General features: G+C 41.6%; 1 protein-coding gene across 2 annotated transcripts; it reads right to left on the reverse strand.

The window, feature by feature from the left end:
• Positions 1-1479: 1479 nt before the first annotated feature.
• On the reverse strand, positions 1480-18787 carry UNC93A (unc-93 homolog A). Of its 2 annotated transcripts, XM_058802535.1 has the most exons (8): positions 18701-18787; positions 15266-15447; positions 14234-14463; positions 11094-11223; positions 8769-8973; positions 7502-7637; positions 5794-5925; positions 1480-1784 (listed from the first exon to the last, which is right to left on the reverse strand). In XM_058802535.1, exons 1-8 carry the CDS (start codon positions 18785-18787, stop codon positions 1519-1521), a joined length of 1368 nt encoding a protein of 455 aa, XP_058658518.1. In that variant the 3' UTR covers positions 1480-1518. The 2 variants fall into 2 exon arrangements, with proteins under 2 accessions (XP_058658518.1, XP_058658519.1); XM_058802536.1 differs by lacking the exon at positions 11094-11223 and having other exon boundaries at positions 8769-8977.
• Between the last annotated feature and the right edge of the window lie 8562 nt (positions 18788-27349).

Here is a 27349-nt window from a genome sequence, read left to right on the forward strand (position 1 = left end):
TCAACAGCATGCCTTTGGGCAGACAGAGCAAAGGTGCAAGAGAAAGCTGCACACGTGAGGGAGACCACCTGTCACCTTCTCTTCTGCAGGAGATCACGAATTTTACTTTATTGCATGAGACCTGGAAAAAAGCTCATCATGTGAAAAGCCATGAATCAACACAAGTGAAGTCTGAAGGGGAGTTCAGATGGTTGGGACCAAGAAATATAAGAAAGACAGTAAAGTTGCATGAAGTCTGTTGCTGTTTAAAAGACATAACAATTTGGAGATTTTTGTTACACAAATTGTGTTACTGTTGTCACACTATGTGGTGCCTCATCCTCCTGCTGTGGTTAGTAACTGAGAGGAAGTAGTTTCAAATGTTATCTCCATGGCAGGCAACAACTTAGCTAGCTACATGTGGTTTATTTCCAGAGGCAGCACTAGTCTTGGACATGGAAAGCATTTGTCTGCAATTCCTTTGGTGCTGCCTGCCTCACACAGAGGATTTGAATATGTCATTACTGGTAATAAACGTGAGGTCTGTACATTGCTCTCTCATTAAGATGCAGGGACACTGCACAGTAACTGTACTGTAACACTCTTCTCTTTGCAGTAAAACCACAAAAATCCATATCTAGAAACAATATGGGTAAAACTAAAGAGAAGTTGAAATGAGATGAGCCACTGAAGGATACGTGTAGATCTCTGTAGATTACAGTGTAAGCCATCCTCCTTTTCTCCCTATTTCTCTGTGACTTGCACTGTCACTTGCACTCTTATGTTCCCCATGGCCTGGCTCCTTATCTTGAAAACAGCTCTGGCCCTGGATGGGAAAGTGGGGCAAGGTCATAACCGCTGAAGTATTTTGTCTTGTAGAATGCATCTCTTTTAGGATGGAGCTGCTGTAAGTGGTGACAGAAAATTTTGAGACAGGAAAATCAAAAGACACAGAGTGCTGAGATAGAGGGATGACATGCAGACTCACAGCTGTCTGCTGACCTAAGACAGGTTGGTGGACTCGGTGGTTGGTTGATTCTGTGGTGTGCAGGTATGAACTGCAGATATAGACAGTCTATAGGCTGATGTAATTTACAGCAGGTGTTGAAGAATGCAGCATAAAAACAACGTTAATCTTAATAATTAATGGTTCCATTAAATTATGTGTATTAATTGCAATCAACTGAGCAACTGCAGTTGCCTCTTTCATTCTGCATGTGGTTTGACTGTAAAGATTTACCATGCCTTATCTACAGAAACAAAAAGGTGAGGACTTTAGGAATCTTGCTTACATTTCTTAAAACTTTATTAATAAGTTGGTCATCTGCATGAAAGGGTAAAGTCAGATAATCTTCCCTTATAAAGGTGAGATGTCAAAGGAGGTTTTTACTCCTGAGATATTTGCATTATAATGCCCTTGAAATCTGTTCCTTTACTGTCTTTCTGGACACAGTACACACTGGAGCACCCTTGGACACATGCCTGTAAGGAGCTGGCCAGTTTGCTTTGCCTCCATCACTCAATCCAATCCCTGTTGGATTACATGTGTGTTTCCTGGGAGTGGGGTCCCCCATTTTCCTTCTTTGTAGCAGCAGGTGTCCCAGGGGAGCTCTTAGCCTCGAGGTACTCCACTGCTCCGTAGGTCAGCATGGACAGCACAAGCACAGACAGTACAATGGAGGCTTTGATGTAGACTTGCAGTTTGGTGCTGTAAGCAAAGGCGATGACAAATCCAACTGATTCCCAGAGACGGTAATTTGCAAAGGCAGCCTCCTTGTTTTTCTCAAATAAAATGCCATAAAGTGCTGGAAGGAAGGAAGAAAGGAAGGAAAAACATGTCTTGTGAAGATTAAATCTGCAACCACGTATTTTCTGCAAAGGGAATGAATAGAGCACAATGGGGAAGACAGACACTCCCTCATAAATGTCAGAGAAAGGAAAATACAAGCCTTGTCTTAAAAAATTTGTTGTGCTTCTGTGAATGAAGTGGCCTAGCAAAATAAACACAACAAAATAGAGAACATGGAAGAAAAGGGGAACAGAAATGCAAATAAGGAAGAAATAAAGTGACCGACTGAAGTAAGATGGCATGACTTCCTTTTTCAAATTATTAGCCACAGAAATAAAGGGTTTTGCGGGATTGAGGGAGGGATTGCAGCCTCCAAGTCTGACTAGTGAAGCACACAGGGAAGGGCAGAGAGTTTGCTTTCCTCTGGCTGCTGAGCTAGCACCAGCGGTGACAAAGAGCAGGACATTTACTCTCACTCAGATATTGTGTGTGCAGAGGGAAGGAGAAGAATATAAGGAACTTTGACTCTTTTCACCCACTTGTCTAAGAACACATCTGTTTGAAATATGTCCATTCAGCCAAAAGGCAAAGAGGAATGCAAAGTTCTCTGAAAAATCTGAGTAGATTTAGCTACCCCTTCAGTTTTGTTAAATAGGGAGAGACTTAATCTGTATGAAAAGCTTATGTGTCCTGATGACTGCAAGAGGACATTTGCTGAATTGTTTCAATTTAGGCATGATGGAAAATCTGGACAAGTGCATCACAAGATGTACTTAGTTCATTAAACTGGCTCAGTGGAGTGTAGATATGATAATCCTTCACAGTTTTGCCTAACAAATGAAAAAGTACAAATTGTTCATTCTAATTTCCTGATATGCACAGTGTTATCTTCTAGAAAGGTATTAGGAAGGTTTATAACGCCATGGCAGTTCCGTGTTGAAAGGTTATCTGGTTTTCAGCTGGTACATGTTTGCTATTTTGAAGCAAATTGCCTGGATGAGCTTCAGCAGGACCTGCTGGGCTGAGTGAGTGAAGAGGCTGCTAGTTCTGAAATTCCACAGTCCACTTCCATGGAAATTGTCCTGGTTTTTTTCCACTGCCTTTTTTCCCACTCATTCCCCTGGTACTAGTAGGCATGGATATGTAACAGGACTGCGAGAAATTATTTGAGTCCGGGTTTATTAACTCTTTAGACTAATATTCTTTCTAAAGACACAAATCAGCCTGGAAAGAACTTGGTTTAACTGTAGTCCACCTGATAGTTCCATGTGGCACAATTGTTGTGCCCCAGATACAGTTTTTGTCAGTGGGCAATATCAGCAATATCTGTGCTCAAGTTAGATAAGAAAGAGCACTACATGCTCTGAAATGAGGTAGCTTTCATTAGAAATAAGTGAGAGCCTCCACAGACAAACACAAACATGTCAGGAAAACTTTCTAAGATGAAGTGACTCATCCACTGTGAGCCTACATATCCTCTAGGGGGTACTCGAGTATTAACTATCCTCAGGAGCACAAAGGAAACCAAAGAATGCCTTAACTATGTGGCACTGTGCCATTTGTGTATTCACTGGTTCATCTGCAGCATTCATGGGAGCTCAGCAAAGGAAGGACCACAGACCTTGTAAACCAATGTTATTTTGGAGGTCTTATCTCACCTCATAGTCTTTGATGCTGGGAATTTCTCATGAGATGTATATCTGTATAAAACCTTTGAAGGGGAGAAGACATTTAGTCCTATATGGATATGTCAAACTGAAGATCCTATTCTGGGATGCAGCATTGTGGGGCAATGTCACTGCACCTCTCAATTCATCTCTTTCATGCCATCACTTGATGTTTCACTGTGACAATGTGACAAAGAGAACTTTGTGTAATTTTATAAATGGGGACTGTGAAACAGCTGAGTAAGGTACAGACCAAAAACAAAAAAAACCCACTATGCAAGGAAAAAGAACATTTGGGTGTTTTCCAAATGTGAAAATTTTCACATAAATGTGAAATTTTCACAAGTATCTTGCAGGAATCTGGGAATGGAGATGACCTGAAACACTGCTGTAAATAGAGACTAATCCAGTCACATAGTTGCAGAGCTCACTCACCATCAAGAAAGCATGAAGCATTGTCCACTGTCTTTGCCTCATCTCGGGGTTTGGATTCTACAGTCACTTCTCAGCCACCTTCTCAGACTTCTCAGAGGACTCAAGTCCTCTGTACTTACCGCTTTTTTCCCTAATGTGGGCCTCAGGTGCATTTTTGTCAGTTGTGCAGGAGCCTTACTGAAGAAACATGCTCCTCACGAACATCTCAAATGTATGTAAATGCTAGAAGAGGGGGTACAAAGCCCAGCTCCTTTCAGTGGTGTCCAAGAAAAGTGGGTAAGAGGAGATGGGCATAAATTGAAATACATGTAGTTTCCTCTGAACATCAGGATTCTTTTTTTTACTATGAGGGTGACTGAGTACTGTCCCAGGTTGCCCAGAGAGGATGTGGAGTGTCCTTCTCTGGAAAATATCAAAGGGTCCCTGGGCATGGTCCTGAGAAAGTGGCTGTGCCCAGATGGCCCTGCTAGAGCAAGGGAGTTGAAGCCCAGACATCCTTTCCATCCCTAACTCCACTGTGATTCTGAAAGAAGCACAGTATCCAAGGACAAGGCTTTCTGGATAAGACAGAAGCAGGACAAAGGACAGGTCCTTTATCCCAGTGGAAGACTAAGATAAGTTCTCAAAAGTGTTAGGAATAAACTTGCAGAGCAGTCAGAATGACCGTGGCTGAAGAAACAGGAAATGAATGAACAGCAAATCCTCACTGATGTTCTCCTTCCATGGCCCTAAGTATAATTAAGAGCAGTGATTTGAAAATTTTGCCTAAGGCACAAGCGTCTGGTAAGGATGTGAGATGATGAGAGGGTGTCCCTTGATGTGTGTACTAGCTCTCCTCTAGGGGACATGAGCTGGAGCTGCTGGAGGGGCAGAGAATGATGCTGGCCCTGTGCTAGAGGCAGGGACATGTGCTTGAAAGGAGGTCACTATCAGTGCCAGGCAATGGACTGCCGTGCTTTCCATCTGGCTCCTCAGGAGGAACATGACGCTTTATCTAGTGGGTGAAATCTTCTAAGGCCCTGAACCAACCAAAGGGATCAGAGGAAGGAAGGCCAAGACACATAACCTGATGTGTGCCCAGTGGAGCACTTTGCCCTGAAGTGATTTTGTAATGATGAATTATAATTCCAGCTTAAATATTTGGCAATGAATTCCATACTTTGTTTTTGCATTGTGTGAGAAATACTATTCATTTTGATTTCTATACAGGCGTCTGCCTGATAGCTTTATCTGGTGTCCCTAATCCTGCTTTTAGGAGATATCATTAATTTCAAGTCACCTTCTCCATACAATTAATTACCTTACTGACTGCTTTCCATACTTGCCTCTTGTCCAGGCTAAAGATTCCTAGCTTTTTATTCTTCCTTCAAGGAAAAGTGCCCCATGACCTTGCTGCTTTTTATTGCCTGCTTATGCATAATCACACTGGATTATGAGTTTTGAAATGGAGTAAATCAGAGCTGTATGAAGTTACTTGGCTGCATAATATTGCTTTCTGTGGTTTTCTCCTACATTTTTTTTCCAATATCTCCTAACAGACAATTTTCTTCTTCTTTTGTTGCTGAGCTTTGAGTTAATTTTATCCAGAGTGCTCTCCTTCATTGCAAAAGACAGACTAAATGTATACTTCTTCTTATTTTCTAAATTACTTTGAAATACTTATACTCCTCCAGAATATTTATTCTGAATACCCATTACCATCTTCTGCAGTATTCCTCTCTCTTCATCTTGGAAAACTTGGTTTAATGAGTATTTTGCATGCTTACTTCCAACTTGTTCTATTTCTTCTGGTTTCCAATGAGTTAACATTTTTTAGCTGCTCTTTGAAAGCCATTATCATTGTTATGCAGCATTGTTTCATAGATTCAAACATGCAGACTCTTATACCTTGAGAAAATACATTTCATTTTCATCAGGACTTACCATTAGTTTGTGTTTGCCAAACAGCATCAGATACACCCCAAAGACCAGGGATTACAAAAAACACAGCAAGCTGCTTGGGATCAGGTTTCCAGAGCAGTACTGTTATTAAACAGCTTGTGTTCAGAACTGCAGCTGTTGATTTAGAAGGAAATAAAGAAGAGAAACATAGATGTAATTATAATCAGGACAGATTGTGGTAGATAACATTTTTTTATTCTACCCCCAATGAAAGCACAAGGCAATCTTAAAATCTTTCTGGTTCATTGAGCTTTGTGCTGACTGAGCCGATATCACATGAAACACAAGACAATGCAGGCCTTTGACAGTGTCTAATTCATAATTCTGAGCAGGGTCCTGAGCTGAGAGATCCTCAGTGCTGATATGGTTGCAGCCCAAAGGACAGGAACCACTGAGTAGGAGAAGCAGATTCTGAAAGTCTTGCAGTCATGTGAGGCATGTGGGAAGGGGGAGCAAACACACTTCTGCTCTCCTTGTCTTAAATGAGGTTTTCATTTAGGGCCAGAGGGGACAATTAAGGATTTCTAGAGGGTGGCTTTGGGTCTTTCTTTTGAAAAGTGGTTTGTAAATGAGTCACAGATTTTTTTCCCCCCCCCCACAGGTGCACATTCACAGGCTGAGTAAAATGACCACTAAACAGAATTGAGAGGTTCAGAGGTATTCAATTTCTAACACTACAGTCTTGGAGGAGATTTAATTGTTTATTGCTACTATTAGATGTTTTTGGTTTTTGGTTTTTTGGAGTTTTTTTGTATCTGAGTTTTATAGATTGAGACACGCACCTAGAACAGACAGAAGAATCTATGAGCTAGTGACCATAACAGAAAGTGCTCTAAATTTCTTCTTCCTCGTCCAGATTTAAAATTTCCTGTGGACAAAATGGCTAGAATGTCTTGATGCATATTGATCTATCAGTGATGTTTCTAATAATACAAATTATTACATAGTGGAAATAGGGTGTTAGTCCACTTCCGTATGCATAATGCATAGAGCCACAAAAGAAATATTTGTTGGTATTTTTTAATGCCTCCATTATTCATTAGAACAATGTTCTCTGGAGGGGGAGATGTTCTCAAATATGCAAATCTTTTCTCAAGGCAACATGAAAATTACTGTCCCATACACAAGCCCTTAAGTTATTAAGTTATACTAGCCTGATACATGACTTCTACTTTTCTCCCTATAGAACAAGTAGTAAAAAGGACAACAGGCCAACTTTTAAAAAGCTTCCTGAAATTTCACTGAAATTTCCAAGTTTGTAATTTCCTGAGACTCAGGTCAACAGTGACTTGCTTTCACTTCATAAGGGTGAGGAGGTTTCAGCCCAGTGGAGAAATCCTACTTATGATAGTGCAAGTCTCAACATCTGCATAGTAAGATCATTTCTCATTGGCTGCATCAGAGCTATAAAGCACCAAAGCTATAGAGCACTTCCTGCACAGATAGAGCCCTCCAAAGCAGGCTGAACTTACATCACCACAAAGCGATGTAAGGCAAAGACAGCAATACAGTGCTTAGATGTGAGCTGAGCTGCCTCTCTTCTCATGAGTGAAGTTTGTGAAGTCTGCCTCTAGACTGACTTTGGTTTTAATTGATAGCTGACAGCAAGCTATCCCTTTGTACATGCAAAGGAGGGAGTAGTGGATTTGATTACATGTGGTGATCAGTCATTCAAGAAATCTCTACATACCTAATGCAAATAGAAGTTTTCTACCCGTGAACTGGGAGATCCTTCCAAAGAGCAGAGAGCAGAGGGAATTTATACCTGCAAAGCAGATCATCATATAGCCAACATACTGTATCCCCAGGGCACAGGTCACAAAACTCTGGAAGACAAGGGATAGTGGTGTCACATTTTCTTTGATAAAAATAAACAGCTAAAGTTCAGGAATCTTAGCCTGAGTGTTTGGTTAATAGCCAGCATGGATGAGATTAAAAGACCACTGCTAGAGATTTTGCATACAAGTCTCTGCTGCATTGACATAGCTGGCCTTCAGGGGCAACTTTGCTTCCCCAGTTCCCAATCAGACTGATGCCATGCAAACAGGGCAGTAACAAGCAGAACAAATCCGAGCACTGCTTGCTGTACAAATAAAACTCCTGGAAGTAGCATTAAGAATTTTCTGCCCTTCCCATGGTAGCCCAAGAGATGAAAATTGATGATTGACACTATGGTCATGACAGAGCAGCTCCCAAAAAATAAGAGGACCTCTTCTATAAGAGCATATAACCAGTGGAGGTTGCCATGGAGAGCCCCTTTCAATCCGTTCCAGCACAGCAACAAGTGCACCGTTCCATCTGATTTATATGCAAGGTTTGAAAGCCTAAAGCATGAAAGAAGCAGCTCAGGAAGGTTGCCCCTTTTCTTTCGAGGCTTCCTCAACAAATGCCAGGAGAACACACCTGCTGCATGTCGGGGTTTGCTGAGAAACTGGAGGAGCAGAGGTGGTTTGAATCCCTTCAGTCTGTCAGGCTCTGGACCTGCTGCAGGAGTGACTGGTGAGGGCTTTTAGCCAGCCATGCTGAGGCCTTGCCCTCTTACCGTAAAGGTTGTCAAAATAAAGTATGTGGAATGTGTGATGACTTGCATTTATACAAACTCTAGGGAAACCAGAAGAGGAAGGAAGATATGAAAGCTTTGCTGGCTTCTGGCTTTTCTCCCAGTTTGTTATTTACAACAAGGTGAAGAGTTTGAACCTGTAGCTCTCTGCTGCAGCCTCCACTGGTGAGTTAAGCTCTCTACTGCATTATTTTTGAGGCTATTCCAAGGGACATATTTACTGCTGTTTGAAGATGTCACTCAGAGGTCATTCATGTAGAAGTGAGCAGTAATTTTGCAATCCACAAATCATCATTAAAAAATCTTCATTTGACAAATAAATATTGATCAGATGTAATAATAAGACGCAACAGCACAAAAAAATCAGACAGAAATATATTTTCATTTACATGCATACCTTTGAGAAGTCACCACTAAGAAATGCCTGTTCAAACCCACTGTACATTGTCAGAGGGATTAGAAGACACTGTCTTTTATCTTTAAGATGCCGCAAAGTTGCTAGGAACGTAGACCAAAAGGGTGTTTTTTCTTTCTCAGTCTCTGCTTGGTCAGATTTGATCTGGTCCAGAAATATAATAACCAGCAACACGGCTAGCACACCACTAGCTGCAACAAAAAGCAAAACAAAAAGTTCATGAAAAACTGAGGAATGCTGAAAGAATGATGGGAAGTTGCTTGCTGCTGTTACTGCTCTGACTCGGTGCTTAGCTCTCTGTGGGATATTTTGGCAGCTGCCTCAGATTCCGCTTCAGTGTAAAGGCCATTTCTGTATAAACAAGAAGGCCTGATCTACAGTCACATCTTCTGCATACAGCTGTGCGCTGGCAAATCCCCTGAGCTCAGCTGTGCTGGGCTGTGTGACGGCCGCCGGCCGCAGAGGGTGACGGCTCACCCTGCCAGGGCAGCCCAGGGCCACGGCCATGGGAGCTGGCCAGAAACAGCTCCCTCCCTCGGGAGCTATCACAAGGCTTTAAATCAACCAGAGAGAGGAGTACTCACTTCCAGTGCCAAGGTTTTCATGGCTAGCGGGGCTCTTCTTTCAAATACATGGAAAGAAAAATAAATGCTGTCTTGAAACCCAGTATATGTTGTGCCTCTTTCTTTTTTTTTTTTTTGGCTCAGAACCATGCTTTGAGTATGGAATATATGCTGTTTTGAAGATGATAGTGAGCAGCTCTAGTTAACTTGAAAAGATGGAAGTTACAGCTTCAAACCTATAATTTCCAAGCAGAAGCAGGATATAAAAGAATATATGGAGTAGTTAATCAGAAAATGATCATGTATGTATCAGTCTAGATTTATTGCTTGTGTAGTGAATCAAAACAATTTTTTTCATGTTATCAAGAAGTCAACCATGCCTCATAATGTACGAGACAACCATAGATTCACAACTGATTGCTTCATTAAGGATGCAGGGCATGATAATGTTTCCTCACTTATGCTGACTAGAATTCCATCCATGGAAAGAACTACAGTTCAGAGTAAGATGAGAACTGGCCACCTCTTTCCATCCACTTTGCTTATTTAATGCGCTCCTATAATATGTTTATGGATATTGTCTCTACTGTGAACTTTTAATATCCAAATACATCAGCAGATTTACAATAAATTGCCTCATTTTTTTATTGCTTATTATTTTTCATCCATGTGTCCTAAAATTTCTCCAGTGTCCTGGTTCCCCACTGTGGCTGAGCTGTAAATCCTTTGTGATTCAAGTCATTACTGGTTCTGCCAGAGTGTTTATTAGTACTTATGATCTGATTGCTGGACTTGAATGGATGAGAGGAGGACATCCATATTTTTAGAAAAAATTATATATAACAAATACTTTAAAGGAATAAAGAGCAATTGTAGGAGATAATGGCATGGCTTTATAGGAGTTGATATGACCATAAATGGAAACATTCACAGTCCTTGAGAAAGCAAAACAGCAGAAGAGTTATCCATTATTTTCTCCCCCCAAGCTGGGCAAAACAAGCATTCAGCCACCAAATAGAGGACACATTTTAAAAATGTCTGTGAACGAAATATTTAGCCGGTTACTCTCCCTTGAGGTCAGAAAAGACATCTCTTTTATTAAGAGCTTCAAAGAAAAACGAAACCCCGGTGACGCAGGGTCAGGAGGAAGCAGGGTTGCATTCACTTTGTATGCACAAAGCCTAAGGAAGTGCTGTATATGTTAGTCATCAAATTTAAATTTAAACTTTACAGACAAACATGCCTTGAGCAGAAAGCCATTAGCTCCAGTACATTCTGGGAGGAGAGTGGGGGCATATCTTTTACACTTTCCCACCAATTAGGAATGGAGGATGGGGACAGAGGAAGAGTTTTCTGCAATGTCCCTGTGCACTGAGACCTGGCCCTGCCTTGATCACATCCACTCTGTTGGAGTGTATGGCAAATTCTATGTTTTTGTCTCAGCACAGAGACTACCTCTATGTTCAGAGACAGTGAAAATATTCTGACAGAGCTAAGGTGCACCAGATACTTTCCTTTATCCAGAAAATAACTTCTTTTGAGTGGGATACTTTTCAGAACTTTCCTCACTCAGTTAATCCTTGCATATTTAGGAAGGAGTTGTTTATAGCTCTCACATATCTCATTTTCCTTTAGCAAATTAGATTGAAGGAGAAAGTCAGAATCTTCATCTGCAAAGCCATGCTAGATTCCACCAGTACGAGGCTCTCCATCAGTGATAGTGATTAAAGGTTGTGTGGATCACTCACCAGTATAGACCCCTAACAGTGTGTAGATTAAGGAGTCAGAGGGTCTTTCTGAGCCAGTGCTGTTAGTGGTATCAGTCAGGCAGTCATATGCTCCACAGCATTCCAGGTCTTCTTCTGAGATCTCCCCTAATTGAGAACCAAATGAAAGACAGGTCAGTGAAGAGATCAGGTAAGTCCACACTATGTGCAAGGATATGAGAATGTAAGGAATCCAGTGCTTAGCGATTGCTCCTGGTTTCAAGTCTTTCCTGATTAGAGATATTTAACTTCAGAATCCCCATTTAACACACACAAATTTTGGTTTAAGAGAAACAAAGGAGACACCAAACACTGAATTAATGGTTACATGAGGACAAGGACTAAAGTTAGAGCTGAAATCTGAATCCAAGCTCAATTTGCAGTATTCAAATTTTGAGTATATATTTTGACCTCTTAATCATAATACTTCAAGAGATAGGCCTTTAAGTTTACACCAGCAAAGGACTGATGGACTTCAGTTCTTACAGCTGCCCTGCATTTTCATCTCCAGATAATTTCTGTATATGTTACAGGAACAGAAATCACCTCAAAACATTTTATTAATATAAATTCAAATTATTATTACACAGTATTTCAGTCCTCCAAGTACCCTGCTATTCCTGACTTTATTGTTTTACTACTGCCTTTATGACTTTCTAAGAACACAGTTGAAACTAACAGTTCAGCAGGGTTTGCAATAAGACCTTTGCTTTGTGCAGTCCTATCACTTTTATGCAGGGCATATGTCACAGCCACAAACACACATGTACTCACACACTGTCACCAGCACACTGTGCCCACTTCCTCCAGTACTCTCTTGATAAATAATAAAAGCTAACCCAAAGTGTAAGCCTGAATAAACTGTCTCCTGGAGGAGGATGATCCAAAGCCACACAGTAATTTTAGTGCTTTCACTGCAGAATTTGTCTCTGGTCCAAGCACAATAAAGGGCAATACAGCTGTACCTTGGCTGATTCCTTGAGGAAGAGCTGATCCATAATTTTTCAATTAAGCCTATTGTGTAACTACTTTTAGTGTGTTTTTCCTCATTGCTTCCCATCAAAGCTGCTGTGATGTGAATCAGCTGTCTAACCAGCTTCATAAACAACTTTAGGTTTAACATAAAATAAAATGTAGTAATGTAAAAAAAATCATTACCTTATTATAGTCACTACTACTACAGACCTTCAGCAAAAAATAGACAAACAGACCTTCAGCAAAATTGCCATATACAAAAGGTGAGTCACATGAATGAAGGGTGGAAATGTGTAAAACAAGTTTTTTATCGGTTCCTGCATCATCTGAAGATGAAGCTGCACATGCAATTAGTCATATGCAAGCTGCAAGGCAGGGTTTGCACTGTTTCTCTTGAATTGAAGCTCTAATATTGTTGAATGAGGAAGGATGACTCTTGTAATTTACACCAATTACTGTCTTTGGTTCTGGTATTACCATATGGTATAACTTTGCCTCGCTGTGTCTGGATGCAGTGGTGCAGGCAATACGTCTAGAACAGGTACATGTCTGAATTTTATCCATTTTGATTCTCCAAATACAGGCTGTATCTTTCCTACTGCTCAGCAAAATTATACATTTGAAGTACATAAAAATATGAATGGATGCCTTTGCACAAGCCTCAGAGGAGAGAAAAAGAATTGCATGGAGATTCTTACCCCCTCACCCCAGCAAAGAAGTTCCCTCTAGATTAAAGCTGTGTCCCACTGAGAAGGCACAGTAGAGAAATTTATGTTATAACTACTCATCACTGTCATGAAGATGTGCAAAGCCTTTGGCTTTGAGAGTTGTTCACAGGAACACAGATTTTTCTGAGATTCCATGTAATAGATAAAAAAATAAGTATCTTTTAAATTTGGAGGAACATCCTCAAAAGTAAAACAAGACCAAAAAAACACCAGTATTTTATTTCTCTTGTTAAAACTATGTGTGCTGCGAGGCAGCGGACAGTCAAATGGTTGCAGTCTGTACAGACCCCACAGCTGCACCACTGCCTCTACCCTGCAAGTGAAATCAGAAAAGAAATATTCCCCCCTGAGATATCATGTGGCTCTGGGATCAGGTCAGCAGGGCTCCACTGCACTTGAAAAGGTCTGCCAGCATTCTGCTTTAATGGTGCTTCACCTACAGTGCCTCATGTTTAAAGGAAGGATGATTCTAGGTAAGTATCACACCTTGTGGCAACTACTTTGCCATAAATCCAAGGATTCAAAGATTAAAATCTGATGCCATCTTCCTGACATTTAGCTTTAACCTAGTAGCTATTTCTGAACTCTTCAGAGGACATAGTGCTTAACCGAGACAGGAAAAAGGTAACTTCTTGCTGCTCATAGTAGCAGTGTATATGGAAAATTCTCTCCATGTCTGGAGAACAATCCTGTTTTGATTTTGACATGATGTGGAATATGAAGGAGACTGCAATGATAAGACACCGCAGCATTTTGAATCTGTAAGGTGGCATCCAAATATTAATTTATCTTCATAACTACCCTTTTAAAATTGACACCAATTGCATGCATGGGAAATGAGGGCACTGCTGCTGAGTGATTTCTTCAAGCTACATTGGCATCTGCTGTCTGAGCCTGAAATACAGCAGAGGAGGCCTCCTGCCAACAGCTACTGCTATTTCTTCTTGACAGCTCTGTAGAGCACTTATTTTCAGCAAGACCAGCAACCAGTCTGACCAATTTTGAATGCATAACAGCAAACCAACCCAATACTACAAGCAAAAAGGTTGGTTCAGTATTTTGTCTTTTGTTTTAAACCACTTCTAATAGAAGTCAGACGTGAAGGACTGTCACTGCCTGCAGCCTATCTATGCTTTGCAATCCAGGAGTAGAATTGAAACAGAATTCAATAGAGTTCTATTTTTTAGCTATTTGTCTGAACTCTCTTTATAGCTGATTTTTGATAGAAAATAGACACTTTCAGAGAGAAATTTATCTTCTCTGTTTCAGACACCTATCCTCAGATGGGCTAACTCTCATCTGAAGTGTCTGCTTCCACTGACTATGACAGCTCAGCTGCAGAAATTTACCTCTCATCTATCTAGACCTAGTTGATGTTTATAGAAAGAAGCGCCAAAATTTTAAATACATTTTACCTTGATTGGAAGATTGGCTGAGTATCAAGGATGAGATAAGATTTCCCCAGACGCCGGAAGTCTGAAACACCAGAAAGAAGATCCCAAAGTATTGGTTGATAATGTCTTTAGCACTTTTTCCTGCTTTGTCAGCATACAAAGTGCCAGCAATAGTGAGGTAAGTGCATTTGGCAGACCAGAGTGGTGCTCCTCCTAAGCCCAGGATCATAGAGGTAGGGATAAGTGTGTACCTGCCAAAGAACACTTTATTTAGCATAGCTGTTGCCATTAGCATAGTAATCATTTGCCCAAAGATCCAACAGCAAAAACAGACATCAAAGAAATAGATTTATCCTTTTTATGATACCATAAATCTGTTACATGGAATCAAGAGAAGGCCAGCCTTGTGAAGTTTGGGCCATGCAAGCATAGGCAGGTCTGGGCGGGGACCAGGCCTAGGCAAGGCTGGCTGGGTCTGTGCTTATGTGCCATAACTTCTCACAAGTTAAACTATGTTAAACTGAGAACTAAATTGCACATGCGCTTCAGAAGATGGATATTGACAACTTTCCTCTACACAGTTGCAACCCTTGTCACTGGAGAGCAGAAGCTGGTCATCCACCTTTAGAAAGAGCTAGGCAGGTGTTAGCCTTCTCCTCTGGTCCTCTTCTCCCAGAGCTACTGGCTGGAAGATTGTCCTCCTTCAACCTTTTCAAAAACAACCCTAAAAGTCTTTTGACTTTTAAATGAAACTCCTGATTCCCCCCCCCCCCCCCCCAAGGGGAATCTCTGCTACAAACATGAGTTGGAGAAGCAACATCAGGTGAGTAGATGGGTGTATTCATTCTGAATCTTTGCACATGTTCACCTCTCTGGTCCACCTAAAACTGGATCTATTTATCTCTATTTGTTCCAAGTAGCACCTTTGGCATCCAACTTTCTACTCTGCAACACAGAGTTAGAGCAGGAATGGAGGAGAAACAGAAGAAAGAACTTTTCCCTTACTTATTTTGTTTGAACATAACAGAGAGGGTTAAAATATTTAAATCCTACCAGCTAGCATAGAAGTTCCCTAAGGAGTAGGCGACGTAGCAGCACATAGAGACTGCGATGGTCCACTTGCAGCCCAGCTTCTTGATGATGATGGGAGGCAGGAACATGGACGATAAGGTGAGTGCAGCATACAGAACACTTAGGGAAGCAACACCCAGGCCTTCTTCTGCATTGAGACTGCTCTGCAGAGACAAAAACAGCCATTGAGACAAATTTTACCACAGGTACATATTACTAGAGAGTGTACAGAGAATGGCTTTGGGCAGAAATAAACGGACATAGCATCTGGGGCTGGGTATTGCTGTCTCACTTCCCCAAAACAGACTGACTATGGACTTGGAAATTTCTTCAAAATGTTAGACCATTTATGAAAACATTATACAAAACTAGGTGAGGATTGCCCAGATTCAAAGCTTTGGTAAGTCATTCTTTAGATTATTTCATGTTATTTGTTAGATTTTCTCTTTGAAAGCAAGTTGAATGAAGGATAACCTCTTTTCTTGGCCCTCATTTGTTGTCTCAAGCAGGAATATTCTCAGATCTGCACTGCAAGGGCTGGCACAGCAATAGTGGGAGATTCTTTGCTTTAAACTACAGGTGTGAAAATTTCTATGATTTTCAGAGGCCAAGGTCCAAATATCCTACTAGGCTCACAGTGGCCCTTAGTATTTGGAAGTAATTGATTCACCCACATTTTCACAAAGAAGGAATAGCATTTTACTGATCTAAACAGGTTTTATAGTTTTATGCTCAAAATAGTTATCCTCTTGTCTTGATGCTCTGAAAGTTGAAATGAGAAGATCAGTTTGGAAGACCTGGACAAGCCTGAAAAATGGGTCCATGTGAACCCAATGAGGATCAACAAGTCCAAATTCAAGGTGCTACCCCTGGGTCAAGGCAATCCCAGACATGAGTGCAGACTGGGAGAAGAACACATTGAGAGTAGCCCTGCAGGGGAGGACTTGAGAATTCTGTGCATGAGAACATGGACAAGAGCAAGAGTGTGTGCTACAGCCTAGAAGGCCAGCTGCATCCTGGGCTGCATCAAAATTAGTGTGACCAGCAGGGCAAGGGAAGTGATGTCCCCCTCTACTCTGCTCTGGTGAGTCCCCATCTGAGGCACTGCATCCAGTTTTGGGGTCCCTGGCACAGGAAGGGCATGCACCTGTTGGAGAGGAGGGCCATGAAGATGATCCAAGGGATGGACCACCTCTCCTAGACAGGCTGAGAGAGTTGGGATTGTTCAGCCAGGAGAAGAGAAGACTCCAGGAAGACCTCATTGCAGCCTTTCAGTACTCAAAGGGGACCTTAAAATGTTGGGGTTGTGACTTTTCACAAAGGCAGATAGTGATAGGCCAAGAAAGGGCAAAAGGTTTAAACTAAAAGAGAGATTTAGGGTAGATATTAGAAAGAAAATCTTTACTGTGAGGGTGGTGAGGCATTGGAGGAGGTTGCCCAGAGAATCTGTGGATACGCCATCCTTGGAGATGCTCAAGCCCAGACTGGATGGAGCTTTGAGCAACCTGGTTTAGTGGAAGGTGTACTTGCCCATGGTGTAGGGTTGGAACGAGATGATCTTTAAGGTCCTTTCCAGTCAACCAATTCTGCAATTCTATGCTGCTTAGCAATGTTTTCCTGATTGTTTTGATTAATAGGTGATATGCTTCAGTATGATTTTGGAAGGGGGACTGCATGCTGAGGGGGTGGCACTGGAGAGCATTGTGGGGGAACGAAGATGTTGGTGGCTTCATGGAACACTTCCCATGCCTGCAGCGGCTGTGCAGTCTGGCCATGCAGGACCATGGTGGCAGTCATGCAGCTCGCTTGGAGACAGCCAACTACCAGGACAGTGAGGTGAGGACAGTCTCTGTTAGAGCAGGGCCAAGGCATTTGAGAATTGGAATGGTTGTTTTGTAAACAGGCAAAGAGGCTTCCTGATCTCAGAGGTCTTATTTTTGAACTATCACATGTTCAAACTTCCAAAACTTAAAAGCCAGGGTTCCACAATCATATGAATTTTACTGTCTGGGTTTTTTTGGTTTTGTTTTGGTTTTGTCTTGGTTTTGTTTTTTTGTTTTTGTTTGTTTGTTTGTTTTTGGGTTCTTTTGTGGGTTTTTGTTGTTGATGTTGTTGGGGAGGTCTGGGTAGTGAAATATTGAAATGAATGATGAAAATGTTTAATATTCCAGTTACAGGTGCATAGGTTCACAGATTATTCTGAGTTGGAAGGGACCCACAGGATCAAGTCCCACTCTGAAGTAAATGCCTGTATGGCATTGAACCCACAACCTTGTTGTTATCAGCACCAAGCTCTAACCAACTGTTTCAGATGGTGGGACTGACTTGCAGCTTCAAGGGTTTATCTTGCCCTGCCTCATCAATCTCCCCAACTCATAATACCTCCATCAAGTTTTGGCTCTATTTTTGCAGAACAGCCCTGAGTTCAGAATCTGACAATGCCAGCAAAGAAAAGCTGTTCAAGGAGAGAAGAGAGATGTACAGAACAAGGATAGACTCTTCCTGAAATGAGGTCAAGTCGTCATTATTGCAAACAAGTTCGTCATGTAATGTATCAAGTTGCACCCTTAAGGCATAGAGATTCCCACTCCAGTTGGAAAATTCAATACAGTTGATCGTGATCATACGTTAATAGTTTGCCTAAAGTCGCTTGTCAATGTCTTCTATTCATTTATCAGCCATTAGACCAGCAGAGCCTTTTAGGCTGAAAAGTTTCTCCTTGTGTTTATCTACTCAGAAGCATTCATAGACAGCAACAGAAACCTTCAGTCTTTTATTTTGGATGAGCAAGTGAGCTCTAATGGTAACCTGAGTATTCAAGTTATTCTAGAAACCCATCTCTGCTACTATGTTTTAAGATGTTTATGCCAGTAAAGTCACAATTGCTTTATTAAAAAATAATTTTTATACTATTATGTTATATCATGAGCCTAGAAATTACTGTATTATTTTATACTTAAACTATTTAATGGTTTGGACATAATTTTTAATTATTTCATGTTGCTGTACAATAATAATAATTATAAAATCTTAGCAATTTAGAAACATTCAAAACAAATCCTTTCCAGAAACTGAATTGTTTTCCTTTTGGCAATATCTTTTTTTGAGAAAAGTCATCTCAGGTTAATTTTGTTTTCTGTTTCCATTGAAACAAATTTTGTGGATCTAGAGTAGTAGCATGACACAAGTATGCAAGCTATTTGAAAAATACTAGAATTAAATATTTAGTAAATGCTGCAAATCTGGGTAAAGAATATTAACCTGCAGCAAGTTAATGTTCTAACCCACCTTATAAAAATACTGTGCATGCCTTCCTCAGACACAGCATGGGAATATTGATGTGTTTCACACTATCAGTTGGCCTGATGCCCTTCCAGCCCAGCTGTCCCGATAGCCAATGGGAGATGCCCCTCTTACCTGTAGGCTCTGGAGTCCTGAGTAAGCAGTAAAGAGAAGTAAAAATCCGAAAGAAATGACCAAAACATTCTTAAGATTCCTTTCCATGTTGATTCATAGAAGACAAAAGGTCTGCCGATGGGCAAAGCTGATCCAATTATTCCAGGGGATGATTTGAGTTGGAGAAAAACAGCTTATGCCTTGATGGAAAAGGTCACTTTTTCCTGTGTTTGTAGAGAAGAGAGTTGCTAATTATTTGAAGACTGACCAGTGAACTTTACTTTTAAGTAATACTGAAAACTTGTTGTTACTCATTCACTTGTTACTCAGGCAATAGACAGCAGTCCCAAGGCCACCTATCATGTTTTTTTACAGAGGTATATGAGTCTCTTGCAACTCATGCACCTATTTGAGTATTGAAGTAATATATTATATGGCTCTCCACTATGATCAGCACAGAAGAAAAAAATTGCAAGCTGTGAAATCACTTTCTGTCATAAAGATACACAAGTCCATAAGGGACAAAGATTAAAAGCTGCACTGAAATCTATACCAAGCCTCTTGCTTAACTATGGTTACAAAAGCATGCTAGGAAATGAGATTGTGCTACAGCTCTGTCTGCATACACCACTCCATAGCTGGGCAGCACAGAATCCCAAAGCTGCTGGCTGCTTGGCAAGTGGGACACCCTTCATTCATGGGGAACCCTGGGGCTTTGGTCCCTCAAGTTTACCAAATTGTACTCACTAAAATTATTTTTCTCCATCTTTCTCATCAATGCAGAAGCCAAAAAAAAAAAAAAAGATTGAGCAGATAACTGAAAAAGCAAGTTCCCCTCCCCTTCTCTGGCCCTCTGACTGGCAGGGTGAATGGACCCTTCCTGCATCTGTGGCAGAGGAGGGATTTGAACCTGGGGACAAAGGGGAATCCAAAAGCCTCCATGCTATGATGTAAACAGGACTGTAGGGTGTCCAGTGTCCATTGGGAATGCACAGCTACAACTTGGTCTAAATCCCACTAGATGGCACAATTTTGCTTCCCACAGGGACATTCATGGAAAAGGGGAGGAAGATTTGATGCATAAATTCATTTAAAACATTTAAGAGGTCACAGCCAGTTTCTATTTTGGAGAACATTGCAGTATGTGCCCTTTCATTTTCTTCTTTTGCCTTATAATCTTCTCAAATGAAATAATGCAGAAAACATAATCTTTTAATTCTCTATTGTTACTGGTACTTCTATGTTGCAAGTCTAGATAATGGCTTTTTATTTCACAGGCTACTATGCTCAGCATGCAAACTCCTTGAGTGAGATCATAATGCTGGTCTTGTTTGGCAGTGTTTTTAAGCCTCTACAAGGAGCTTAGACCAAACTGATGGTACTTTCCCCCATCTTTTCAGTTTTCTGGATCCTTGCAATTTTCACATGACAGTATTTCAGAAAAAATTTACACCTGGTGATAACATGCTTGTTTCTGTTTTGGACCCCTTAGAAAAGGTCTGCAAAATTCTAGGAATTTGCAGTCACAGGTCTAAAACAACTGAAAAAAATATTGAGAATATGTAAGAATAATGCTTATCCCAAACCAAAGCACAATTATCACCCACTCCATCACAGGTAAGAACCAGGAATAATGCAAAGAACACTATTTATTTTAGTTCTCTGTCTTGACATTAGCAGTAATAACAAGAAAGCTTAAAAAAATCATCATTAACTGGACAGTATTTTTAAAATGCAGTGTTGGACAGGTTCAGCACTTCAGCTCTGGAGGAATTCCTGACTCCTAATTCATCACATCTTCTCAGCAGCATGGTATTGGAGAGCATATGGGGGATAGTGGTAATTTGTGTGTGTAGGGCTTTTTTTCTCTTCTTTCCACTGATCAAAGGCATTCAGCCTGTTCCACATCCCTTGCCCAGAGCTTTGGGTTATCCAAATGACTGGTCCCAAGCCCCTCCTTAGGAATGTGCAGAGCCTTTACCAAAGGGATCTGATAAGGCCAAGGATCTTTTCCTTTGGTACCAGGCAGCTAAAGCTCCAGCAGGCCTGCTGTGTATCACCCTTGACACTTCTTTCATTCTTTCTACCAGCCCAAGATAAGGTGAGCCTCAGGAGCTGTGTGCTGTATTTGGGAATTAGGTGTCACACAGAAGACTGCAACCACCAAATGAAAACTACTTGCAGAGCACAATCATAAACATGGGAGACGGAAGAGGCTGGTTAAATTCATTACTCCCTCCCACAGGTGATTACATTTGTTTTCACCTGTTTATTTTCTCAGGGTAAATGAGGGCAGTCTTTGCACAAAAGATTATAGCACCAGAGGCTAATCTTTGGAGGCTTTTGTGCTTCATAATTATCATTTCCCTATTTACTCCAGTCAAATTTATTGTTTAGGCAGTAATTTTAACTATAACAGAAGAAAGCCCCACAACACCCAGGACACTCATCATGGGATTTTCTGTCTTAGGAGGTTTTTAATTGATTATTTCCTTGGTGGTACTCAGTTCCCTTTGAATCTATCTGTAGAAAGGCTGACTGCCTACACAGCATTTCCTCTCTTGCTGTGAAAGCCTGGCCATGTTACTTCCTTATTCTCCTCCTCCTTCACCTGTGTTTGTGCCTTGCTCATTTTGGATTTGAAGCAGGAGTGAATAAATGTCATGTGTCTTGCAAAGCCCAGCCATTTCTGACAGGGCCATTGGAAAATATTTCCTGTTACATCTCGAGAGAAGGTCACAACCTGAAAGTGAGGTAACAGTGAACTGAACAGATCAAGCAAGAAAAGCTGATTTCTTCTAGGAAGGAAATTGTAAGGGAGTTGCCAATCAGTGAACACATTTTGCCCAGAAAGTTGGAGCAAAACAATTTTTGTAGTGTCAAAGGCTCAAGAACTCTAAGTATCTCCTCTTTGTCTATGAATGTTTGAAGACCTCACCCTTCCTCAGTATTTCAGGTCTCATTTACAAATTTCCTGTATTTCCATGTCCCCTTTCAAATACTTCTCTCCTTTCATGCAATGCATCCACAGATGCTGTCCTTTCATGTGTTCTCCCAGGATTCCCTCTGCATGCATAGCTGCATGGACATGAGTATGCCACTTCTGTCTGAACCCTATCTGCTGCTGTCCTCTGTCTTTCTCTGGAGGAACCAAACTGTCTGTCTCAATCTTCCTTTATGTCCTTGATGCACGCCATCCTTCCTTCATTCCTGCTTTGTGGTTCCCTAGCCACCACCCTGCCTCTGTCTCTCTGCTTCTCCCTTTTTACCTCATCTCCTGAGTGCCAGAAAACTTTTTGATTCTTTAGGGAGTGGCCTGAACACTGCTGGTGGTGGTCTTGTTTCACAGGTTATTACATCATTCTTAGCCTCACTGGCTGTAAGGTGTCTCCTCCTTTAACACCACTCTTAATTTCTCATGAGGTCCATTTCCTTCAGCTCCACTTCCTATTACTTAGGGAAGAGGAGAAGAGTAGACTTTGTCTTCTGGGTTGGGAGACAGGTTATGGTAGAAAGGGAAAAAGATCCTACAGGGTAAAGGCTTGAATGAAATTGACTTTTTTCCTTATGGCCATGTAGGGGACTTTCCTAGCAGGACACTTGTCTGCTCTGTTGAATGCAGCTCTCCAAATAACCAATATTGTCTTTATAATAAAGACAGAACTCAGTTGAGGATAGGATAATGTAATGCCAATCCAGACTCACTCATAAATGCTGATGACCTGGAGAAACAGTTCCTTTAATTGTTGGACTTCTTACAGCTGTTACTCACCTCCTGAGACTTGCATCACTTTTAGCTGGAGTTTTCAATGCATGAACCCATGTATGAGAGTGTTCACAGACACTAGTTCTAGCCTAGGGGGTAGTTCAAGCATTTTAAGGGTAAGACACTGCCCTGTAGAGCAACCAGCCTCTCCACAGAGCACAGCCAAAGAGGTTGGACTCTCTGGGGTGACAGCTGCCTGTGAACAAGCCCCTCCTTCTCCACCAGAGTGGTCTTCCATTCATTCTCTTATAATAAAATGCTTTTATCTGGTACAGACTCAGCCCAGTAACATTCTACTTCCTTAAAATGTTGTCTGAGCACTGACATAGTACCTGGGCCTTGTCCTGCATTTTAGGTGTTTCAGAATAGCTGCAGTAATCCCATTTCTAAGCCTAAACTACCTCTGTGACTCAGTTGGTTAGACTTAACACCCTGCTAAGATAAACATGCCACTGTTGTGATCTGTGCTTTTATAATGAATGGCTAGGGAGGCAGATCCTGCATATGAACAATGGACTTTTGTAGGGCAGTGGCTCTGAAGTCTTTAGAGCTCTTTACTGGAAACTGCCTGACTGCATACTGGTTGTTCACATGAGCCTGCATGAGAAATTCCTTGCACACACCCATGGTGTGGGCTGGGAGGATGGGACTCCATCAGCAACCCAAATTATGTGCATTTTTACCTTTTCTCTTTTGTTCAGAGGTGGTAGCTCATGTTATTAATGACCTTTATCAAGCTAGCTCAAAAAAGGGTCTATAGTGATCAGTCAGGATGTCCCTATTGTTGAAAGGCTATCACTGAGATTTGGGATGAGTTTATTAGCCAGTGGAAATGAAAAGAAGAGAAAAAAATGGGGCTTGATCCCAGAGAGTAGGGCTTTTTAAAGGCATGCTGGTATATATGTCCTGGAATATGGAGATTCTCACCCCTGATGCCTCCCACCTTTCTTTTGTCTATTGGTTACACCCATGACTGGACACTGACATAAGGGGAATATTTACAGGCTATTTACCGCCCACTTGCCATCAGTGTAAATATCGATATAAAGATATCTAAGATAAAAGGGAAAGTAGCCTGAGTCTCTTCTGAAAGGCTTGCTTTTTCTTTCTTTACCTGAATTTACCACAACTACTTGTAAGAGCAAGAGCTACCAAGCAGAAGTGCAAGCAGGGGCTCCTGAGAGGGAAATATTAGAAAAAGCAGCTGTACAGGCTGGTATGAGAGAAAGGTGTTGTTATGGACAAAATAGAGTATCTATTATTCAGAATAGGCAATCCTGCAGAAAATTTTGATGATAAAATTCCTTCCCTATTCCAGTAGATATGATCAGGTACTTGGGGCCGGAGATTATCTGTTTTACATGGCCTTTTCTGTGGCACAAAACATGAGGAAACTACATAACCTTCCCCTAGGGTGACAGGGAGTCTCTCCCAGGTCTGAACAACAGACACTTTCCTTTGACATTATCGGTAAATCATGCAGCCATCCAGGGCACTGTTCCTCTACCAGGTGTCCCTGACCCCTTTCCCCCCATCTGCAGCCCTGCCTTCTCCCTCCAATACTGGCCCATTAGTCTGCATATCCTTGCATTCAAACAAATCAAATTACCTTTTCCAGTGGCTTCCTGTACTTTGAAATTATGAAGCTATGATAGACCTCCCTGGAAAGAGGAACCAGGGTCCAGCTGGAAATGTCTTGATGGTTGCTGCTCTGAACAAGCTGTGGGCTTCTAAACTTGCACTGATCTTTACAGAAACTGCCCCAATATGCTCAAGAGAGTTGCAAAACTCCTGCCCCATTCTTGTTTTGAAATTCTTCATCAGTTTTGTCAGTCCTTACGTGAAACTTGAACCAAGAAGCAAACAGTATGTAGGAAGACAGGTCATATACAGCCCCACCTCTGGCTTATCTGAAAAAAGAGTAATTGCTACTTTATTTTCACTCTTGATTGCATAACCACTCACTATGAAGTGGGTTTTTTTCCACCAAACTGCTCCCACTTCCAGAGAAGTACTAAGATGTGATTCCATCCATTTCACAGAAACTGTTCCATAACTTCAGGAGGGTGGGGACTATCAGTCACCCACACCACAGTATGATGGGCACACTGTGAGGGCTTGAAGGTGAAAAGAGGCAGCCAATTACCACCAGTTCCTAGTCATTTAGCAGTACCACAGCAATAGTCACTGCATACAGAGAGTTTCAGCCTTCATTGTATCAGAAAAGTCATTCTTCTGGGGATTTTTCCTGGAGCATGTTCCAGTATCCACACTGCAATCACTGGAAGACTTCCTACTTTGACAACAGTTGCTTCATCTCTTCATACTCCCATGGATGGATGCCCTTGGCTTTCCCATGTGAGCAAGTTAAAGTTTGATGAAATCAGCTTAAGCAGGAGGCTAAAGAGTTCTGAGCATTGTAGGACAGCTCTGAAGAAATGTGGAGGAAAAGCTCTCAGAGCAGTGGGCAGGAAATCTAGAACCAATATCTAGTTCCTAACAGACTGCTGACTTCAAAAGGCCATTTGTGAGAAAAGACACTTCTATTCTGTTTGCTGGATTCCCTAAGGCCGTCAGACAAATCAGAGTGGACTAAATATGTCTGTAGCTACTTTTTAAAAAATCAATATGACTAAGTTCCAGAAATTATAAAAATTATGCTAAACATAGATTCCTCCATGCCAGACCTCTGGAGGTACAGTAGTTTTAATTATTCAGCATTAAAGTTGGGCTTAATTAAGTTTTATCTGAAACATTCTTTTCCAGAGATGGCTTTGTAAGTGACTATAAGTGTTTTTATTAAACAGACAAATAGAAAGAAATCCAGAGTATACTACAGAAAATTCCAGTGTCTTTTTATTGTGAGCTCTCTTCCCGGCAAGGGAGGAGGAAATTAGGGAGTAAAACTATACCATATGGAGAAGAAGCACAGGGAGTTTACTGGAGCAGTTAGAGAAAATAAACTAGTGGCCTGCTCTTCTGATTACCAAATACTTAACTATCAAAATCTTCATATTCTCTTTAAATCTTCTAAGGAGGATACACTTTCACACCTCTCTAAGTAAAAAATTGGGGAGAATTGGGGGAAAATGGGAGAAAAAGGGGCAGAAATTCCCTTATATGGACTTTACCCCGCCCACATTTCTGTATTTGGGTTCTACCACGCCCCCATTTCCTTATTTGGGCCTAGTCCCTCTACATTTCCTTATTTGGGTTTAGCCCCACCTATATTTGCTTATTTGGGATTTAGCCCTGCACACATTCCCTTACTTCCAATTTAGCCACGCCCACATTCCCTCATTTGGAATTTAGCCCCGCCCACACTACCTCATTTGTGCAAAGCCCCGCCCACATATTTGGAATTTAGCAACGCCTACACATGGACATGTAGGCGGGGCAATGCCCAAATATGGTCATGTGGGCATGGTGAAATTCCAAATATGGTCATGTGGGTGAGGCAAAATTCCAAATATGGTCATGAGGCGTGGCCAAGTTCTAAATATAGTCATGTGGGCGGGGCATGCAATAATATAGTCATGGGACATGGCCAAATTCCAAAGATGGTCATGTGGGGCGTGGCCAAATTCAAAATATGGTCATGTGGGTGGGGCAAAATTCCAAATAGGGTCGTGTGCGCGGGGCATGGCCAAATATGGAAATGAGGGCGTGGCCAAATTCAAAATATGATCATGTGGGTGGGGCAATGCCTAAATATGGCCATGTGGGCGTGGCCAAATTTTAAACATGATCATGTGGGTAGGGCATGCCCAAATATGGAAATGAGGGCATGGCCAAATTCTAAATATGGTCATGTGGGTGTGACCAAATGCCAAATATGGTCATGGGGTGGGACATACCCAAATATGGTCATGGGGGCGTGTCCAAATCCCAACTATGGTCATGTGGGCGGGGCAATGCCCAAATATGGTCATGGGGGCATGGCCAAATTTCAAATATGGTCATGTGGGTGGGGCATGCCCAAATATGGAAATGGGGGTGTGGCCAAATTCTAAATAAGGTCATGTGGTGTTGAAAGCGAAGGGAGAACGACCCATCTTGTTGTTGATCAGCATCGACTCCGATTTATTGATCAAATCAGTCATCTTAGTGTTAATTAACTTCATGCATATTGCAAAATCCCAGCTCACGATAGGTTACAGAGAAAACTCTAACCCCTCCTTTTGTTTACAATACCCGTGGTTGTTTATTGAAACCAAAATGAGTGTTCTCACTGTGATATGAAAAGTTCTCAAAACCTTCATATCTGTTCCCAGAGCAGCTATCTGTTCCCAGAGAGCCCAAGGACAGAATGTTTTGCCCGTTATGGGAAGACTGTCTGAGAATCCTGCTGTTTATAGAAAAGGTGTCTGAGAACCTGGTTATTTACAAAATCAAGCCTGGGAACTGCTGCTTTACAGCTGCCTTTTACTTTCCCATCAGCTGTATATCTTCATGGCCTCTTTCTTTAAGCCATGCTTGAACCAGGCTCTCCACAATGTGGGCGTGGCCAAATGCCAAATATGGTCATGTGGGCAGGGCAAAATTCCAAATATGGTCGTGTGGGCGTGGCCAAGTTCCAAATATGTTCTTGTGGGCGTGGCATGCCCAAATATGGTTATGTGGGCGTGGCCAAATACCGAATATAGTCATGTGGGTGTGGCCAAGTTCAAAATATGGTCATGTGGGTGGGACCAAATTACAAATATGGCCATGGAGGCGTGGCCAAATTTCAAATATAGTCATGTGGGTGGGGCATGCCCAAATATGGAAATGAGGGTGTGGCCAAATTCTAAATAAGCTCATGTGGGCGTGGCCAAATGCCAAATATGGTCATGTGGGCGGGGCAAAATTCTGAATACGGTCATGGGGGAGTGGCCATATTCTAAATATGATCTTGTGGGCAG

Source organism: Ammospiza caudacuta, chromosome 3, assembly GCF_027887145.1.
Source record: "Ammospiza caudacuta isolate bAmmCau1 chromosome 3, bAmmCau1.pri, whole genome shotgun sequence".
In the NCBI taxonomy this organism is placed as follows: Eukaryota; Metazoa; Chordata; class Aves; order Passeriformes; family Passerellidae; genus Ammospiza; species Ammospiza caudacuta.

What these genes read in the sequence shown, in the direction of transcription:
- UNC93A (XM_058802535.1), bottom strand. Translation starts at nt 18,787, where the DNA reads ATGGAAAGGAATCTTAAGAATGTTTTGGTCATTTCTTTCGGATTTTTA. An exon ending in CAGGACTCCAGAGCCTACAG is followed by an intron (nt 15,448 to 18,700) that starts GTAAGAGGGGCA and finishes TTGTCTCTGCAG; the next exon opens with AGCAGTCTCAATGCAGAAGA. An exon ending in TTAGTGGTGACTTCTCAAAG is followed by an intron (nt 7,638 to 8,768) that starts GTATGCATGTAA and finishes CTTGTCTTCCAG; the next exon opens with AGTTTTGTGACCTGTGCCCT.